General features: G+C 35.5%; 1 protein-coding gene across 16 annotated transcripts in view; it reads left to right on the forward strand.

Moving 5' to 3' along the window:
* Positions 1-19,899, forward strand: part of Far1 (fatty acyl-CoA reductase 1) — a 59,140-nt gene extending 39,241 nt beyond the window's left edge. For 8 of the 16 annotated variants that reach the window (XM_006978614.4, XM_042282162.2, XM_042282157.2 and 5 more), the window contains 4 exons: positions 1,431-1,602; positions 9,085-9,214; positions 15,264-15,391; positions 17,039-19,899. In XM_006978614.4, coding sequence (XP_006978676.1) covers positions 1,431-1,602; positions 9,085-9,214; positions 15,264-15,391; positions 17,039-17,201 — 593 coding nt within the window. In that variant the 3' untranslated portion in view covers positions 17,202-19,899. Of the gene's footprint in view, positions 1-1,430; positions 1,603-1,906; positions 2,079-9,084; positions 9,215-15,263; positions 15,392-17,038 lie in introns of all 16 variants that reach the window. The other 8 variants (XM_042282144.2, XM_076550537.1, XM_076550538.1 and 5 more) reach the window with 1 other exon arrangement.
* The last annotated feature ends 986 nt before the right edge of the window (positions 19,900-20,885 follow it).

Raw genomic sequence — 20,885 nt, forward strand, 5'->3', positions numbered from 1 at the left:
TAGCTGTTCTCTTGTCTTCTGCAACACCCTCATAGACTACCTGTGGTTTGGGGACAGTTCTTTTTTTCTAACTAATTAGTACACTCAGGCCTATGTTGCCTGTCTGTGGGTAATATTATTTACACCTGTAAGAGTAGGTATATCAGTTGGTCCCCAGAGTTTTAAATGGAGTTAGGAAGTAGGATACATTTTGACAGAATACATTCTGCTAAAGTCAAAGATATATAGCAGGTAGTAACATTTATTTGTTAACTAGCTCTAAAATAGGCTAGTATAACTTGAAGACTATTGAAAACAAACTCATTTTAAATTGAGTCATATAAATAAATATTTATGGCATTGCTTTTTATAATACATCTATTTTATTTCTAAGTGAATTTTTACTATTCTACATAATTTTGTTTTTAAAGTAAATTGATTGTGGGGGTCAGTCTAGCCCTTTCCTCACCCATTCACAAAGCCAAGCACTCTGCCACTGCATTCCTAGTTCTTATTTCTGTTTTGCTTTATTTTTTTTCAGATAAAGTCTCACTATGGGGCTCAGACTGGCCTGGAACTTGCAGTATAGTCCAGGCTGGCATCCAGCTATCTGTCCTTCTGCCTCAGCCTCCCAAGTGCTGGGATTACAGTCATGCACCACCACACCTAGCTACCTTAAAGTAATCTTACTTGACATTTGTACTAGGGTTTTTCTGTGGCATTTGTATTTAAATTTCAAGATTGACTATTGGAGGATACAAGAAAAAAACTCTAGAGTGATTTCACAATATTTTAAGTCATGACCCTTCAGGGATATTGAAGCATGTTAAGTGAGTGAGGTTTTTATAGACTTTTGTTGTGCCGTACAGTTTTGTGAAAAATCAAATTCAACATTATTCTTCAATGAATACCTCATTATACATTTCAATTAAAATATTAACATAGAAGAGACCAAGTTTGATTGTGTTGATGTTGAATAACCTAAATAAACTACAGCAGATGTTAATTTTGGGTTGTTTTAAGCTTGTATTATGTATGTTAATTTGAGTAACTAAATCATTCATAAGCAAAGGATGATGGTTTTCCTTTTCTTTTTAAAGTAAGTACAGTAATAAGAATCTGGAAAGAGGAACAGAAAGAAAGAAGCTATCGTGAGAGGTGAAATATAGTGACATTATAAACTGATCTAGGTAAAACATTAACAAGATTTTCAGAGTGAATTTTAGTAAAAATTCATTCATTTAATTAAAATACTGGCAGTTTTTAAACCCCTTGGAATCAGGAATCTAATGCCCATTTCTCTTAGCTATGGAAAGTAGAAAAGTTTGTTTTTTAAATGAATGAACTCTGAATCTTTGGTGAAATATTTTGCATTGTAAAAACATGATTTTTTTTTCAAAACTTCATTACATGGTTATTATCAAAGCTGTTACACAACTTTTCTTCCTCAGAATACCATGTAATTTCCACTTTCAAGAGGAATCCTCTCGAACAGGCCTTCAGACGGCCCAATGTAAATCTAACCTCCAATCACCTTTTATATCATTACTGGATTGCTGTAAGCCATAAGGCCCCAGCATTCCTGTATGATATCTACCTCAGGATGACTGGAAGAAGCCCAAGGTAATGGTGACTAGCTCTGTCTTATCTGTTCCTCTGACTGTTAAACAACCCGTGCTTAACACTGAAATGCTATTAACTCTGTATCTGTTCGTGCTTACGATAAGGCTTAATGGCCTTTTGTGAATGAGAAGACTCTTGAATTTAAGACTGTCAGAAAAGCAAAGGTAGTGCTGTAAGTCACTCTATTTGTTCCAAAGTTTGGGTGATTAATTACTGTCATATGTTGAATTCTAGGTCTAACTTTAGTTGCTTTTCTGAATAACAAATAATATTCAGAATGCTTTAACGCTTATTTTTCCTACAGGAAATTATCTAAATCATTACTTCAAGATGAATCCTTTAAACCAAGTATTCAGGCACCCTTATGTTAAGTTCTGTTCCAACAACCTAATGATCCATTATTGGAAGGGTGTCAGACATACAATGCCTGCATTATTGCTCGATCTTGCACTCAGGTTGACAGGTCAGAAACCGTGGTAAGAAGATTAGCAGTAATACACTGTGTATTGGTAAGGTGGCGGAAGCTTGCTGGAGAGACACCATGTCGCTAGCATGAGCTTACCTTTAGAATTACTAACCTGATTAAGCACAATCACAATCAAGATGCCAGAACATTTCCTAGAAATTGGAGATGTTTGGACACCAAGAGTGGATCTCATCTTATGGGGTCATTGATTCTCCAAACTCCCATAATAATAGGAAATGTCCTACCTCAGGATTGTCATTGTTATTATAAGCTGAAATTGAATCCCTTTCCTCTCTCCCGTAAAAACCTAGGGTTGAGTTTTTACAAGAGATTCAGGGTAAAGTATTTTGCTTTAAATTAGATGGTTCAGTTTCATATGAAAAATATAGGATGCTTCTAGAAAATTACTTGAAATAGCTACCTATTCAGCTTATAATATGGTAATTACAGTTTTTGACTAATATTCTAGTTTTTAAAAGTTGACAAACAGAAAACTTGCTATTTTCTCATAGTTGTAATATCCTTTCTTTCTCCTTTCCTTTTTTTCATTGAAACCCTACAAATAAAGTTTTCCTACTGTTTTTACCACATAGTGAAATATACATAGTGAAAAAATGTTTATTTTTTTTAAACTACATTGGCACCTTTAATTGGCAAATTCAGGATTTGAGTATTTATGTACAAAGAAGATGATTCCGGGACTTTCATCAGCTGCTGAAAAAATAAAAGTGAGGTATTTGCCAATTACAGTATCTCAGGATCTGAGTTAAACATAGGAAATTTTGGTAGATTGGATAGTTCAGGATGTTTCTAACTATATATTCACTATTGAACTAGGAGGGGAGTGTTGAGTAGAAAACTTATAGAACAAACATGTCAACTTTGCTAGAATGATTTGCAAATGGTTTAGCTATGTTGGCATTTTTTCATAGCTAAAAATCAGCTGAAATTAATGATTGATGGTAGTGCATATTTATATTAGTAAAGTTGCTATAAATTAGGGCAGAAAAGACAAAATTGGTTCTAAAAAGTAAAATAGATTTAACATATATTAACTTACAAAGAGAATGGGCTAATTTGCATTAATTAAAAGTTAATTTTTATTAATTCTTTGAGAATTTCATACAAGAAGTCAATATATTTTGACCATATTCACTCCCAACTTTCTATACCCACCCTACTCCTCCTGACTTTATATTCTTTTTTAAAAATAATCCACTGAGTTCAGTTTATGCTGTCTACATGTAACATGGGTGTGGGACCATCCACTGGAGCATGTTGACCCTACCCAGGGCCACTTGCCTGCAGAAAACTGACTCTCCCTCCACTGACTGCTGTTAACTATCAGTTGCTTCTCAGCTGGGGGTAGGAACATATCAGATTCTCCCCCATCCCTGTTAGAATGTTGACTGACTATCTTGTGTAGGTCTGGTGAAGGCAATCATAGCTGGGAGCTCAATAAACTTAAAAATAATTATAATAAAAGGAAAATAATACCCATGGTTGCTAAGCAGTACAAAGAAGATCATGCAGTATAGCAAGTCATTTTAGATATAGTGATTAAAATAGTCATTATTTTATTATCTTGTGTTGTTCTTTTTTTTTCTTGGGATCAGGAATTTGCAGAGGAATCAGCTTGTGTGGTTTTAGTTTAAGAGTTTTCATGTGATCAGATGGATCTAAAAGAGCTGAAGTCTGATGGGGGAATGTGGGGCTGGGTTAGCTAGGGAATAGGTATTACTGTCCCTGTCTCATCAGGATTACACTTTGTATGATCTTCTCAAGGCCTAGTGGTTGCCTCTAAGAATTAACTTTTTTTACATGATAGCGGAAGTGGTAGAGCAAGTAAATTGGAAGCTAGAAATCCTGCATTATAATTTTAGCCTTGTTTCTTCATTGCTCTCATGTAGCCCAGGCTGGCCTCACATTGAAAGCCAGGATCTTATGCAAATGCCACCAGGCCTGGCTTGCTTCTTTCATTTGGTCACAAGCAAGTCACAGTCCTCTTAGATGTAAGGAAAGGGGGTACTCTGGAGAGCAGTCAGAGTCTGGAAACGAGCAAGTGAGATGAATGGCTTTCAGCCATTTTTGGAAAGTACAGTCTGTCACAGTTAACCTTCTGGCCAAGAGAATTCATATTCTTCTACCTTGAACAATGCAGTTAATTCTTTCCTCTACAGATTCCTATGGTATCAGCTGGAGGTCAGGGTTTGGCCACTTAAATCTAATCCAGTTGCAGATAAGATTGTTTAGAAATATTGCAGATGACACTCCTCATATGAAAACTATGAAACAAAGCAAGTTAGCAGCTGCCCATATACTCTACATATGTTGAGAGAAGCATAAGATAATGGCTTCAGACAGTGTTGTCAGAAAAGGCATACAGCAAACACTGTTCTATAACAGTTCTCAATTGCAATTCAGGTAAATGTTGACAGCTAGACTCATTTCTACATTCTGAGAATTCTCCATTCTTTTTTTCCATAAAAAAATGGCCTATGTAAGATTGAATAGCCTACTCATCTTGCTTCCTGCCCATAAAAAGTTAGACTCCAGGACAGTGGTCAGGAAACATTTCTAATAAAAAGCCATCTTGTAAGCGTTTAGGCCTTGTAAGCATAAGCAGTTGTTTCTGTTACTACCAGTCTGCTCTGCTGTTAAAAGAAGGAAAGAAGTCATAGACAGTTTATAAATAATGAACATGATTGTTTCAATAAAACTTTATTCACAAAACAGTAATAGAATGGATTTGGTGTGTGGGCTCTTGTTTACTGACTTGTGTTACAGAGACATTTTCATTGGTATACTCTCCCTTTTTATATAAACTCGTGGCTTTAATAATTAGGAGTTTTCACTTTGTCTTTTCTGAAGATAATCGGAACAGAGCATATTCACAAATCTCTTTGAGACAAGCCCTTCTTGGCTCTCATTAGGTTGCTGTGGAACAGTATAATAGATACTAAATCTTTGCCCCTTACAAACTGCCATCCAAACAGAGAATGTGATGTGTGTCTTTACAATCTGGAGAGATTTGTTTGTTTGCTTGTTTGGTCTTTCTGTCTGAAAGATTGCATGTTGTATAAGGTTGTTCTAAAATCTTAAAGAATCTTATATATCTCTTGGATTTGATTTATGCTCAGAAACTGTTTCCAATTTGTTTTCATTTATTAAATAATTGATGTGATACAACCTAGAATTTCTGAGTTCCAGATAAAAATACCACTTTTTGAATATTTAATCTGTTACTATTCAGACTTGGTAATAGCCTAACAGTAGGTTAGCATCTGTCTCCCACTGCCCTGTCAAGTCTATTGCTGCTTCTTACTCCTAAGAGATGGCCTACAGTCTTCCTTTTAATACATTCTTAGTACACTGGTTAACTGGTGATTGCAAGGGTAGCTAGCATCAGTGGAGTGGTCCACTCAGCTTTCAGTGCAAGAATATTGAGAATTCCCAGCTTTCCCATGTGATTATCTCAGCTTGCTGTGTGCAGTGGTTTTTCTGTGCAGTGAACTATGCCGAATGCTTTTCAGCTCTGGAGGCACTGCAGCTGTGCTTCTCTGCCTAGCGCTGTACTGCCATTATGAGCCTATGGCTCAGGACTTAAATACTAGCACGTGTGTGCATGAGTGACAAGCATGCACTGCCATAAGAAATTACTTTTTAAAGAATTCCTGACTAGCCTTTTACGTTTTCTTCAAATTTCATTCAAACAGTTCACTTTCTAAGATCAGCTTTGTCTTTATTCAAAAGATCTTGACAAGATTAAATTTTAGTAATATAGGTTTGGTTTTTATCCTCCATGTTACTGTAGCTTCAAGCTGTATAAAGTGTCCTTTAATTTTCTTTTCATGACCCTTTCAGATTTTAGCAAATTATCTCAAAGGTCATAATAGAGTCTTCCACCTAATTGTGAAGTATTGTAAACCCCAGCTTTGTATTATTGCCAGTACTAAGACGTGTTACTCTGTTGAATGACAAGTCACCATGTAACTATAGTGTCTTAAAGCAAGTTATTTTGTTTATGTGTCACAGTTTCTGTGAGTAAGGATTTCTAGAGAGTTTGGATGAGTGGCTTTTGTTGAAGTAAGTCTTTAAGCTGTGGTCAGACAGAGACCAGGGCATATGCACTAGAGAGAGTCATTTAAGGGAGAGGAAGGGTGCAGAGCAGCCAGGCAGCTTTCTCTCTTCGTGTAGACTCAGACTCTTCATGTGTTGTCTGCACTTGGTCTGGTTTGAGCTTCCTTGCAGCATGACAGCCTCAGGGGTCATTGGACAGCATGCAAGGTGACTGAAGTCTTCAGGGGTGAGTATGCAATGAGCAAGGCAGACTACTCTTAGCTTCTTTCTTACCTAGCCTCTGAAGTCAGAACCTCATTCAAATGGTTACAGATGTCTTCTCCTTATGATGAGAAGTTAGTCTAGGGAAAAGTGTAAATTACCTTGTAGGATGGAAGGAATAGTCTTACCTGTATCAAAGCAGGAATAACCTGAGATCTCTGTAAGTGTATAATATAAAAGCAACAAGGAGTAGGGTATGGTGCTGCGGACTGTAATTTGAGCACTCAGGAAGCTGAAGCAGGAGGATTTCCACAAGTTTGAGGCCAGCTTGGGCTACATAGTTCCATAGGCCAGCATAGAATGATTGAAACTCTATCTTAAAAAAAACAAAATTAAGTAAATACGTAAATAAAAGCAACAAGGTATATAAAAGTTAGGTGATGTACACATTAACTAAAATGTCACAATTTATTCTTCAGATATTTGCCTAGCCAAGAATAAGTGAACATTATGCTGCACCTTCTATAGACCCTAATATAATGCATTAAACTAATGTTGTTCAGTTTATGGAATCCAGTTTACTCATATGATTTTGAGTGTCAGCTAGATAAAAAATCTGACTTGCTGTATATTTTGAAATAATTGTGTTCTGTTTCTTAATATGTGGATTCTTGGTTAAAGGGGAGACCAGGGTACATGTAAAATTATCATAAATTACTCTACGTTTAACATTACATCATTCTTACAAGTGCTTCATGTTTTTCATTGTTCAGTTTAATTTCTCTGAACCTGACATTTTTTCATCTGAGTGATTCTTACTGGGGACATTTGACGATATTTGGAGTTTATCATCACAATGGGGGCGGGATGTGCTTCCTCTCAGTTCCCAGTATGCTAAGGCCATGCGTACTGCCAAGTATCTTAGTACATGGATACTTTTATTTGTGATAACTAAGGTTGAGATCTGGCCTTATTGTAAATTGTGATTAATTGTATTTTAGAAGTTGTCATAGTAAAGAATAAATACATCCTTAGCAGGTACTAGACAGTATAGTCATAAGAATTCACTATGACATGTTGAACCAGAGTGATGGTGCAGTTTTAAGTGTACTTTAGCTTCCTGATAATATTGTCTGTACATTTCTCATGTATATGAATTTTCAACTCTTCCCACCCTTTCCCTCTGTTTTTGCTTGTTTGTTTGTTTTGGAAACAGGGTTGAGTTGTAAACCACTCTTATTTCCACATTCATGGCAGTTCTCTTGGCCTCCCAAGTGTGGGATTACAAGCATGCATGAGCTACCATCCCTGGCCACTCTTTCTCTCTCTCTCTCTTTTTTAATAAGAATTATTTTTTGAATGGCTGAATCAGAGTTGATTTTAGGGCAGCTATCATCACTTGAATGAATCTACATGAGATTAGGCAAGAATCAACAGTTAAGGAGTCAGAAAGAAAAAAATGTTTTAGTAAAATACTCATTGGAAAATGATGTGAACTATGCATGTTTGGGATGAACTTAATGTATATTGTACTACCTATGATACTGTTGTATATTTAAAGAGAAATTTTTTTAAAAAAAAAATCTGGTTCATTAAAGCAACTTTCCCTAAGTTTTATCTATATGGTTTATTTCTAGATAAAGCTTTGAATGTTTGATAATTCTTTTCATGTTTAATGAATTTATTTTGAAATTCTTTAGCAAATGAAATAGTTTTTCTTTACATTATCTATATTGCCTCATTTCCTTCAAGTATTTTATTCAGGTTTTCTTTCTAAATGTATTGAATATTATCACAGTTTCTTGGCTAATGATACTGCTTTTATTTTCTTCATTTCTCATATTCTGATTTTCTACCAAGTCTCCCATTTGTAAAGCCTCTAATTTGAGGTCTTTCTAAATTTCATACACTTTTAGCTAGTCCTCGTTGTGGGAATGTAAATGAAATTCTTATATTTCTTCATGAATTATTTTTCCGGTTTTGGTGTATATTTGATTCAGAAAGCTCTTTCTTAATTACTGCTGGATTAGTGCTTGGATATCAATAACTTATGCAAGTGATAATAAATAAAATGTCAGATACGATTAAGGTTCCTTACCCTTTAAAAAGAAACAAAGTATTATACTATCTTGTTTCTCTAAGGAAGGGCATGCGTGAGGTCTGAGGAGTTGAGTATTTAAAAAAGTCCTTGGCATCAGTCATTGATTTCAAGCACATCCAGATAATGAGGAGTGGTGCCAATCACTGTTGAAAAAAAGTTCTTGTATTTTTCTACTAGAGTTAACTAAATGGCAAAGGAATATTTCTGTATATCTGCTTCAGAGATGCTCAAGTGCTGGGATTATAACATAGTTGTAGAATCTGTGTTAAGGATTCTCGCTAAGTACAGTTTAGCTGAAAAGCAAAGGGAGACTAAATTGAATCATTTTGCCTAGTGTGGTACATAGAAAATTTGAATTTAAACTTTATTATTGCATATCCTTTGAGAATTAATTCTGTGTTAGCAGAATTTTGTGCTAGTGATACTAAATTTCTTTTGCTGCTACTTCTAATTTGTTTTTCCATTTTGGATTTATAAATTATTCTCCCAAGATGCAGAAATATTCTGATTCTTTGCTGGTTTGGTACACTTATGAATTATAGTTGGGAATGAGTGGTTGGGAGCCCTGGTGATAATGGGATTTTTTACCTAGTCTGTATATTATATGAATCTCTTGATTTTTCTTGAAATACAGGATGATGAAAACAATCACTCGTCTTCACAAAGCCATGGTATTTCTTGAGTATTTCACAAGTAACTCTTGGGTTTGGAATACTGATAATGTCAATATGTTAATGAACCAACTAAACCCCGAAGATAAAAAGGCAAGTATTTTCTGTTTTGGGTTAGAAAATGTGATCAGTAAGCAGCCTGAAACCTAGGCATTTCCCACAACCATCACATAAGAACATAGATCTAATTATATTTTCTCAATATTTCAATCCTTTTTTTTTTTTGGAGCTGAGGATCGAACCCAGGGCCTTGTGCTTGCTAGGCAAGTGCCCTACCACTGAGCTAAATCCCCAACCCTTCAGTATTTCAATCTTAATATTTGTTTTATCTTAGAATTGATAAAGTATTTGGGAATATCAAAGGCTTTCCAAAGTACAATTGAGTTGTTAATCCTTTCTTCCTACAAGGTTGAGTTCAAAGAGAACTTTAACATCTTTATGGGTTTTATGTTCAGAATATCTTGTTTTCTCTGAATTTTTTTGCGGTGGGGGGCTCCAATTGCTTTTTTATATTGTTTGCTCTTTGTCACACTCTGCTTGTTTGAAAGTTAAACTGTGTTCCTTCTCAAGTTACCTCAGATTTTTGGTTTTTTGGTTTTTGAAACAGTGTCTCATTGTGTAGCTCTGGCTGTCCTGGAACTCACTAGGTAGACTAGGCTGTCCTTAAACTCACAGATCCACCTGCCTCTGCCTCCTGAGTACTAGATTAAAGGCCTGGGCCACTACTGCCCAGCTACCTCATATATTTTAGCATGTATATGTGTCTTAAATACATGTAGTTACCTCCTTTTACAGGTATAGCAGTGTTAGGACTGAACCTAGGGCTTTAGTCTCAGTAGCTTCCTCGTTATGGTAATTAGAACCTTAACATAGCTGTGATAATACCTCCAGCTCTCCAGCTATGTGTGTTTACATATTACTGTAGTTCTCCAGTTTAAGCCCCACAGTTAGAAGACAATTGCTCCATCTGTTTTCATTCTTGGAGCTTCTCTTTATTACCATTTTCTTTCTGTCTGATGTGTTACCTAGAACACAGAATATAGCTTAGATAGGAGACTGATCGTAGTGAATTTTCGGCTTTTGATTGTCAGTCTTAATTCACCCTAGGTGTTTTGTTTTTTTAAAACACAGTTTCAGCACATTAAAGATTATTTTCTATTATTTCCATTTTGTTGTAGTTGAAAGGTCAGTTACTTATTTGTCCTGGCTCTTTTTTAGGTTTTTCACATGTTTGGTGTTCTGAAATTTTGTTTGGGCTTTCTATACCTGTAGATAGGTGTCTTTCAGCAATTTGGGAAAATTGGTAAACACTGTTTCTTCAAATGATGTTGTTTCTCTGGTCTTACCTTCTCACAGAATGGTTACATGGTAGATCAAACAAAAAAATATTTGCTTTTGAACTAAAATTATATTATTTATTTATATTCTCCAACAGCCAGTTGAGTTTTTAAACTTTCATTATTAGAAAGTTCAACTTAATCTTAGCCATTTATTCATAATTGCTCTAAATCTTCTTTCTGCAAGTTCATATTTAAATGATAAACAGTGTCTGATTCTGCTGTTGGAGCCCAGTCTAACTTAGGCTACCTCGCTTCCATGTTGTTTTGATAATCATTGTTTTCTGAAATACACGTTCCTTGAGGTTTCTATTGAAATTTTGGGACATAGATTGAAGTTGAATCTTTCTATAAGAATTTGCCTTTTCTGTTCATATGGCAGAAAGAATGTTCACAGAACAGTTGATCCTGTTAGCCCTGTCTTAGTTTGGGTTTTATTGCTATGAAAAGACAGCATGACCACAACCACTCTTATAAAGAAAACATGTAATTAGGGTGGCTCGCTTACAGTTCAGAGGTTTAGTCCATTATCATCATGGCAGGGAGCATGGCAGCATGCAGGCAGACATGGTGCTGGCTACATCTTAATCAGAAGGCAACAGGAAGTGGACTCTGTATCACACTGAGAGAAGCTTGAGCAAAAGAGACCTCAAAGCCCACCCTCACAGTGACACACTTCCTCCAACAAGGCCATACTGTAATAGTGCTACTCCCTTTGGCCACCATTTTCTGTCAAACCACCACAAGCCTCAAACTGAAAATAAATATCCATCAGCAGAAAAATGAACAAAACAAAATCCCCAACAACTATATATGCAGTTTGTGTCAAGTCTCAAATGAAAACAAACAAACAAAAACCAGCATTTGGTGTTGGAGACACTGTTTTTGCAAGTATTCTAGAATCCTCCTTCACTTACATGGCTTATGAATCTAGTCTTCATTTCTGGTTGTAACCTTAGAAACAGGTTTAGCTCATCAGAACCTGCAGATATTTTTAGGTGAAATTGTTGTGGCTTCTTCCTTTTCTTTCCCCCCTTTTTAATCTCTCCCTTGTCAGGCCTAATATGTAGCTTATTTGCTTAGCGGTTATTAAAGAGTAAGCACTCGGGTGAGGAACCTAGAATGTCACTACTCCTTCTTGTCTATCATACTCTTTTCTCTGTGTTCTCCCAGAGATAACAGTTATCTTGAGCACTAAAGTAATTTTCCCTTTTGTGACTATACACAAATAACATTATACAGTATTTTTTCAATCTTCTATTGATTTTTTTTTCAGTTAGAGACTATAAGGATTAATTGTTGTGCGAACATTATTTATGGCATGTGAACACATCTTTTGTAGAGTATATGCCTAGAAATTGAGTTGATGGCATATAGTTTATTCATGTGTTCAATATAGTATATTATAATAAACATTTCCCAAATGGTTATATCCATTTATATTCCAAGTACTAATGTATAAGAACTCCTGTTCTTCACAGTGCTTTGTATTTTAATTTTAATTATTAATTTTAGCCACTTGTGTGTGTGTGATGGTGTCTTGATACCAGTATATATTTCCTACTTAATAAAATGTTTATGTAGAAATAGTGGTGTCATTACTCACTGAAACATGGGCTAAGAAGATGAACAAATTACAGAAAATGATTTGTAACTTTTTAAAAACATTCATAGGATGGAAGTCAAAACTAGATTGAATTTTTATTTGTTATTTACCAGATTTGTAAACATGCAGACTTTGACAGCATACTCTAAAGAGGCCCTGGGCATCTTCACTTATTACTAGTAGAAATGTGTGATGTGTCTGTCTTCAACTTTATATTCAACTAGTCTGTATCCTTATCTTCTAGGTGTGTCTCTTTGATTTTTTGAGACAGGGTTTCTCTGTGTAGCTTTGTGCCTTTCCTGGAACTCACTTGGTAGCCCAGGCTGGCCTCGAACTCACAGAGATCCGCCTGGCTCTGCCTCCCGAGTGCTGGGATTAAAGGCGTGCGCCACCACCGCCACCTGGCCTAGGTGTGTCTCTTATAAACAACCTAGAGTTGTTGTTACAGTCTGATAATTACTGACCCTTTTTGGAGAATTTAATCTGAACCATAACCTGATAATTTTGGAATTGCTTGCTGTTCTAAGGAAACAGACCCTTGTATATGCTAGGCAGGTGCTGTATTTCTGAGCTACATCCGAACCTTAATTTTAGATTTAAATTCCTTGGGGCTTCATTTCGTTACACCTATCTTAATTGTCTTTTCTGTTCTCTTTTTGCCCTGTTTTTAGGTATCTTGGATACAGTCTTACTTTGTAGCCCAAGTTGGCCTTAAATTTAAGATTCTCCTGCATTCCCAAATGCTGGAATTACAGGCATCCTCCACTATACCTCGTTAGGTTGTTTGTTACAGTTTTAGTTTTCCCACCTACTTTAGTTGTATATAAATCACATTTTTTTCCAGTTGTTTTAGTACCTTGCTCTAGAGAATACAGCATCTATTTTTAAGCCTAACATAAATGGATACTTTTACCTTTTTTGGATAATTAAGGACCAACGCCTCTATTCTGCTGTTACAGGTCATTTGTTACTGGAGTTTATCTTAGTCTGTTTTATGCTGGTATAGGAGAATAAAAGACAGGGGTAATTTATAATGAACAAAAATTAATTCATAGTTCTGGCATCTGAGCAGGGACTGACATCTGATAAATGCCTTCTTGTGTTATCTCATGGTGGAAGTGCAAGAGAGAGCAGGAGATAGAACTCACAACATGACCTTCTTTTATAGTTGGCATTAATCCATCCATGAGGGTAGAAGGCTCGTGACATAATCATCTCCTATTAGTCCCTCCCTCCCAAAACTTCTGTTAAGGATCACCCTTCTATATACTTCAAAGGGTATACAAATAAAATTAGTGCAGTCTATGCAATAAATACTCATGTAATTTGTCAGGATAATCATTCGTCTGTTGCCCTTCATTTCTCCCACCGTCAGGCATCCACTGAGATTTATGTGGACAGTCTGGAATCTGGAGTCATTCTACTCCAGTCTTAAAGAATACACTTTAGTATAATTCTGTATCATGGATGATAACTCATCACTCCAGTTTTTATTCTTATGGAAATATCTTTAGTTTTCAAGTATTTTTACACTGGTGTAGATTGTTACATTAGCAATCCATTAAACACTTGTAAAAAATGGTCTTTTGGCCTCTATTGCATCTGTTGAAAGTAGTTAACAGCAGTCAAGTAGTTGTTTTGTAGGTAATGTATCTGGGCTTCTTTCTGACTTAGTCTCAGATGCCTAAATGTGTATTTATATATGATGGATGTGTATTTTAAATCTGTGTTTGGTGTTTCATCATTTTTGCAGGCAACATGTTCTTAGGTACTGCTTCTGTTCTTTTCTCCTGTGGGACTCGAGACGCGCGCGCGCGCGCGCGCGCGCGCGTGCGCGTGTGTGTGTGTGTGTGTGTGTGTGTGTGTGTGTGTGTGTGTGTGTCACACCCACATACCCCTCATAACAGCTTCTATATGAAATCAAATCTCTGTGCTGGTACCATGGTACTATATTTTCACTGTAGTGATTTATTTATAATATTTTCCCTTCTAGAACTTGTTTTGGGGTGATGGTTTATAGTGAATAATCTTGTCGTTTCACAAAAATACTTAACTCTCTGTTTAATCAAGAATACTGAACAGTTAATAGCCCTCTTATTTTGCCACAGTAGCAGTTATAATAAGTCTTCTAGGTTTATCGACACTTTTCATCCAATGACAAAGTAACTGTTACTAAAGTCCTAAGCCATCATTCATGGCTAGGTTTTGCTTTTTATTGTTTATTTATTGGGTATGTAGTGGTGGTTGCTTGAGACAGGGTCTCATTGTGTAGCAAGCACAGTGTCTTAGTCACTGTTCTATTGCTGTGAAGAGGTACTGCTTGACACCATGACCAAGGCAACTCTTATAAAAGAAAGCATTTAATTGGGATCTTGCTCACAGCCTCAGAGGGTTAGTCCATTGTCATCATGGTGGGAACATGGTGTTATGCAGACAGGCTCTGATGAAGATCCTGATTCTTAGGCAGAGAGGTAGAGCGCCTAGGCTTGGTATGGGCTTTTGAAACCTCAAAGGCTACCTCAGTGACACTCTTCATTCAACAAGGCCACACTTCCTAATCCTTTCAAAGAATTCCATTCCCTGGTGACTAAGCATTCAAATATATCAGCCTATGGAGGCCATTCTCATTCAAACCACCACACAGCAACTGGCTTCAAACTGGTGACCCTCCTGTCTACTGTGTGCTGGCATAATAGTGTGTGCCATCATGCTCTACTTGATTTTTCTTGATGTCAAAAATATTCTCTAGGACAATTAATCTATATGCTGTAGAAAATATACAGGGGAGGTTGAGATGGAAAGAAACTTGAAATGTATGTCAACTCCTATGTAAAGTAGTGGAGAACACATATATGTTGACAGTAGAAAAGGTAATACTATATTGGAGTGTTTTATAGTCTTTTTGTTCTGAGTTTTTTTTTTTTGTTTGTTTGTTTTTTTTGTTGTTTTTTTTTTTTTTGGTTTTTCGAGACAGGGTTTCTCTGTGTAGCTTTGCGCCTTTCCTGGAGCTCACTTGGTAGCCCAGGCTGGCCTCGAACTCACAGAGATCCGCCTGGCTCTGCCTCCCAAGTGCTGGGATTAAAGGCGTGCGCCACCAACGCCCGGCTTCTTTTTATTTGAGATTGTACTTCAAATAAACTGAATTTTTTGACAAATTACAAAAAAATTAGCAAAGCAATAACTTTTTTTCTTACCATAGACCTTTAATATTGATGTACGGCAGTTACATTGGGCAGAATATATAGAGAACTACTGCATGGGGACTAAAAAATATGTATTGAATGAAGAGATGTCTGGCCTCCCTGCAGCTAGAAAGCATCTGAACAAGTAAGTTTGACATGGGCTTGGTGCACAATATCTCTTCCTTATGAAATATTCTACAGTTTGCTTTGGTGAAATAGAATTCTGAATAAAAATGATGTATTATATTTAATAATAATGCTTACCTTTGGGTTTGTAGCTATATGGTATTTATTTAAGATTATTGAAGGACTGGAGAGGTAGCTCCCTGGTTAAGAGCACTGGCTGCTTTTCTAGGGGTCCAGAGTTTTGATTCCCAGATTGCATGGTGGATCACAGCTATCACTCCAGTTCTGGAGGATCCCACCCAAACATACATGCAGGCAAAATACCCATACACATAAATAAATAAAGATTATAAAAACTTGCTGTCTTTATTTATGTGTATTTCTGAGTATGAACTATTTGCTTCCCTTAAATTTCTATTGAAAAAGTAAAAGTATTAGCAGAAAATGAGAATATTATTTGAATCAGAAGTTACTTATATAGTTTTTTATTTTTTAAATTTACCGCACAGAGTAATGGTGTTCCTAGCCTCTTAATAGAAGTAGTACATGCTGTTTTAAAATGTAATAAACTCAGAAAACAGAGGAGTCAAAATCAGTTGTAGTCCCATCACTCAGAGATTTAAGTACTACTGAGGGTTATCTCATTGTAGTATTTTTGTGTGTGTGTTTTCTAAGACTCATACTATTAACTTGCCAAGGTCATAGCACTATGGAGCTTTTAAAATACCAGTTTTATTGATCAGAAAACAAATTTGCAAGATCATATTTTACTAATTGTAAGGAAACTATAACATAGGTGTTTTGGCTACTTGTTTAAAGCCGCTGTCTCTATTTCTGCACCTTCATTGCTGTATTAGTCATGGCTTGGACTGCATGGTAAAGTTACTGGAATTTATAATAATATCTATCTGAAGGATTAAATTTCTTCATACAACCATCAAAAGCCATAAAAAAAAATGTTGAGAAACATGTGCAAGGTAACATGCTTACAGATCTTCGTGAGCAGAAAGGTTATTACTCTTAGATGAGGACTTGTCAGTTGGCTTTTAGGTTTTGGGACTGTTAGCTATCAGCACCATTTTTATATAAGACAGAAGCTCAGACATGTATCTGTTTTATTTTCAGTTTGCTCGCTTCCTTCCTTCTTCACTCCCTCCCTCCCTCTCTTCCTTTGTTCTTTTCTCCGCCCTCCCTTCCCACGTTTTCTTCACCCTTCTTTCTTTATTTCTGACAGTTTTATTCTGTAGCCCAGGCTGATCTCAAACTTAGGATTTTCCTGCTCAGATTCAACCTCTCAAGTGCTAGGATCACAGGTATGAGGCCGCCATGCTTGACTTAACCTATAGTTTGTTGATGGCTACCACAGAAATGGGCACACAGGGCTGCTCAGTTTAATTGTTGCTTACTAAGTCCAGGAACACAGATATGAAAAGACTGCTATACTCCCCATTGCTAGAGTAATGCATTGGTGTGCTACTGTTCAGGTGCAGGGAGATAGGTTTGAATTGTTCTAACTTGAACTTAATAACTTTTATTTTAGTTTTTAAATTTGAAAGTTAAAAAATTGCTTAGAACTTGGTTTTAAATTACAGTTATTAATTAGCTGCTATCCAAAATTAATTTTATTCTAGAAAATATTTAGTGTGTCTCTTGATTTGTTTTTCAGGTTGCGGAATATACGTTATGGTTTCAATACTATCCTTGTGATTCTTATCTGGCGCATTTTTATTGCAAGATCACAAATGGCAAGAAACATCTGGTACTTTGTGGTTAGTCTGTGTTACAAATTTCTGTCATACTTCCGAGCATCCAGCACTATGAGATACTGAAGACCAAGAATTTAGCATTAGAACATCTATGCATATGGTGATCTAAATGCACAAAATGTAAAATGTACCTAAGTCATCTCACCTTTTGTTAAGACATTAAACCATCTTAAGTTGGAGCGTGGAGTAAATTATGGTCCATTTTATGTAACATTTTAATGTTTATGCTTAAAACCTAGTGAACACACTGTGGTATGCCAGCTCAGATCTGCAATAGCCACTCAAACTATGACTTACATTTTGATCCTTGGAATGCAGAGGGTAGGAAGAGGGCAGAAGTGGGGCTATGGGAACATTGACCAGTATAACTGTGCAGTTCTGGAACATACTAATTAAAACATGCCTTAACATGCAGTCCTAATTTCAGTGCAATGGGAAGTGTACAGACAGGAGGCCTAGTTAGATTAGTTGAGTATTTGATTTGATTCTTCATTGTTGGATTTCTTTTTTTTTTTTTTAATCAGATGAGATGTGGGTTTTAGTTTTGTTAAGAACACAGCCACGTATTTTTGCTTCCTATAAGTTAAAGGTGGTATCAGATGTAAAGACATGTTCTAATTTTCTTTCTGATTAAATGTGTGTTGCATTTCATTTTCCTGCAAGTAATCAGTGGCTCTTATGATCAAAAGGCCAAATATTATTCTGTAGACACTGATGGATCTAAGTAAATTTGAGAATCCATGTCAGTATATGCTCTGTGCATTTGAAGCAAAGTGAAAACATGGACAGTAAAACTGTGTTAGTATCAGAAGAATAGTACAACAATTTTCTAGTCTACATTTTGATCAAATGGAACTCTGGTGAGATGTATTTTCATTTTGAAGAGGATTTCTTGAGACTTGATTGGAGATGGGATTAGGGAAAGATTCATCATACATGTTCTCTCTATTCCTTTATAAATTTTCTCACAGGATTCACCCCGTCTGAACATGCATTATTATGAAGGAATGTAGTTGCAGCTTTTAACATAAAGAAAATATCCTCATGTGTTTATCAACACATACTGATTTTGATCTTGAAAGCTGAATTCCTTAAAAATAAGTAATGCATAAGTATGTGTATAAAATTAAATAAAGGATTTTACCATGTAAAGTAGCAAACTTTTGAATGAGTATCAAGTCATCATTTCTTTGCATGTTGTTTTAGCTTTAGAAAGACATGCGTTATAGAAACAATAGCAAGAAAATTGATGTATATTTATCGATACATTACAGTTCCCTTTAAATCTTACTAGTTTGTTACTATTTTATCATATTTTCTTTAATGGCTTGTTCAGCACAACACTGTTATAACTAAGCTGATCAAGTTGTACTACATTTAAATCATCAGCAGTGTATCTTGAAAGTGTATCTTAAAGGGGTCAGTTCACAGTACAAGAAATTAAATGTAACTTTACGTTTTAATTTTTTTGTCAATGAAATACAGTGTAAAAGTTTATTTTGCTATTGTGGAAAAACAAAATGTAAAGGAAACCAACTTTTTCCATGCAGGTGTATAGTCTTGAAGAGGAAAAAAATGCTTCTGTTTTGAAGCCAGACTTTGTGTAGTAAATCTTTTAAACATTATTTTAAAAGAAATATGTATGTAAATATCTATGTATTCTTTGGAATGATACTGAAGTCTCTGGTCTAGGACCATGCCTTTTGTAAGGTATGAGAGACCATGATAGTGTGTGAAAACCATGCCTTTTGTAAGGTATGAGAGACCATGATAGTGTGTGAAATGGAATAAATGATGCCTTTGATTAAGGTGGCCCATATAATATACATTGAGTACTCCATGTCTCCAAGTACATTTCCATGATGTAATGAAAACACACTAACCTTTGTATGATTTTTATACATCTGCCAAATATACCTAGAATCTGGTGAATTGTCTTTGGGTCTCAGAAAAGAATCAGGTGCAATGTGGGCAGGTCTGTAAAGTGAATCGGACATGTGTCTTCTGTTTTATTGCTTGTGTAATCTAATTTAAAGAAATGCTAACTAGGGCCATGCTGAGGTTACAAATTAATTTTATGTGTTTAGAATTCTGTTGACAAAAGGTAATGAGTAAATGGCATTCATCCTGGAATTTACAATTTTAAAATTAGTATGGAGGTAAAATGTGAGATTGTCAGTCCTCACCAAGTATGCTTTGGATTCAAGTCATATTTAAAGAGTTTAGAAATGTATTCTGTTTGTAATTTGCTAGACAGAGTTTTTAGTTCTGATTATATTTTTCATACAGATTATTCAATAGGACAACCTGTAAAATAAATTCATTTCATTCAACTCATTTGACAAAACTGTATTCTAAACCATTTAGGGTTTTCCCCTTATCTTTTCTTCTCTGAACTCTGGCATACATATTTGTACACTGTAATGTCATTGTAACCATTTAATTAATTGCCTTGGCAACGCTAATGTATCTTAAAGCTTAGTGCAGATAAGCATGACCAGGTTGTATGTTGTTTGACTTGAGGGTGACATAGAATAAGCATTCCTCCAGTCTGCCAGATGACGCTTGGAAGTGGGAGGGGACTCTCCCTTCTCCCCTTTGTGTTTGTCTGTAGGAACTGATTGGAAAACTTTGTTTTGTGTTTTGTTTGTTTGTTTGTTGTTTTAAGTGTAAACTGATAATCTTTTATAAGAAGTCAATAGAAGCATTGGGTGCCTTTGTTTGTAAACCAAAAAGTAATAAATGAATCCCTATATTTCTATTCTAGCATCTATTGTATTTTTACATTGTGGGAATCATCCAGAGTTAACGTGGCTAAGTAGTTCTGAGCATTTTATCTTCCATAGGTGTCCTCATTCATTCATACCATCTTTTTATTTATGTCTGAGTTGTTCACACAGTACTTTAGAGGAAGCATATAGGCAGAATAAACACTTAGTTTAAAGTATTTTTATAGAATAGTTAATGAGGCAGTTTTTTTTTTTTTAATATAAACAGAACCAGGAGACCACCAGCATGTTTCTAGGGTAAATGACATCGTGTTAGTTTATAGATTCTTCACTAGTAATTGATCTGACTTCATTTAAAGGATTTCATTTTCATAGAGATTGAGTGAACCACTTGGGGGAGGCTGAGAGTGCATCAGGATGGGGTTGGAGTGTAAATGGCTTTGTAAGCATGTCTTTCTAGGCCAACTTCCAGCTCTGCCTTGAAACTGTTTGCACTGACTTGTTCTGGTTTGAGAAAAACATTCTAACTTTGCATGAGAAGCTTAGAGAAAAGGGTATGAGTTTGTCTGTTTAAATATATATGAAATATTTTCTTAATAAAGAAAATTTGAGCAACATGGTTTGATGTGCTCCTTTTGCAAGTTGATAAGTCCAAAATGCAAATACTTAGAAAAACTCTAAGTGGTATACAAGTTTAATGAGGAAGAAAACTCTCATTCTGTGTGCTTATGCTGGGCTGAAAATCATGTACTATAAGATCTATGAAGATTTTTTCCAAATTCATTATATAAGCATTCTATTGAAATATTCTCAATATATTTATCATAAGATAAATATGCTAATGACTTTGGCATAGGAATATAGTTTCATATGAATAAGCCTTTTTAAAAAGGAAACATGCATGTAAACAGACAAATGAGGCTAGTTTTATTTGAAATAGTCATCCATGGAGGCCATACATTTTATTTTGTCAGTGTTTAGTTTGATATTTAATACTCTATTTGCTTTATATTATGTC

The sequence above is a fragment of the Peromyscus maniculatus genome, chromosome 1 (assembly GCF_049852395.1).
Source record: "Peromyscus maniculatus bairdii isolate BWxNUB_F1_BW_parent chromosome 1, HU_Pman_BW_mat_3.1, whole genome shotgun sequence".
NCBI classification, from domain to species: Eukaryota; Metazoa; Chordata; class Mammalia; order Rodentia; family Cricetidae; genus Peromyscus; species Peromyscus maniculatus.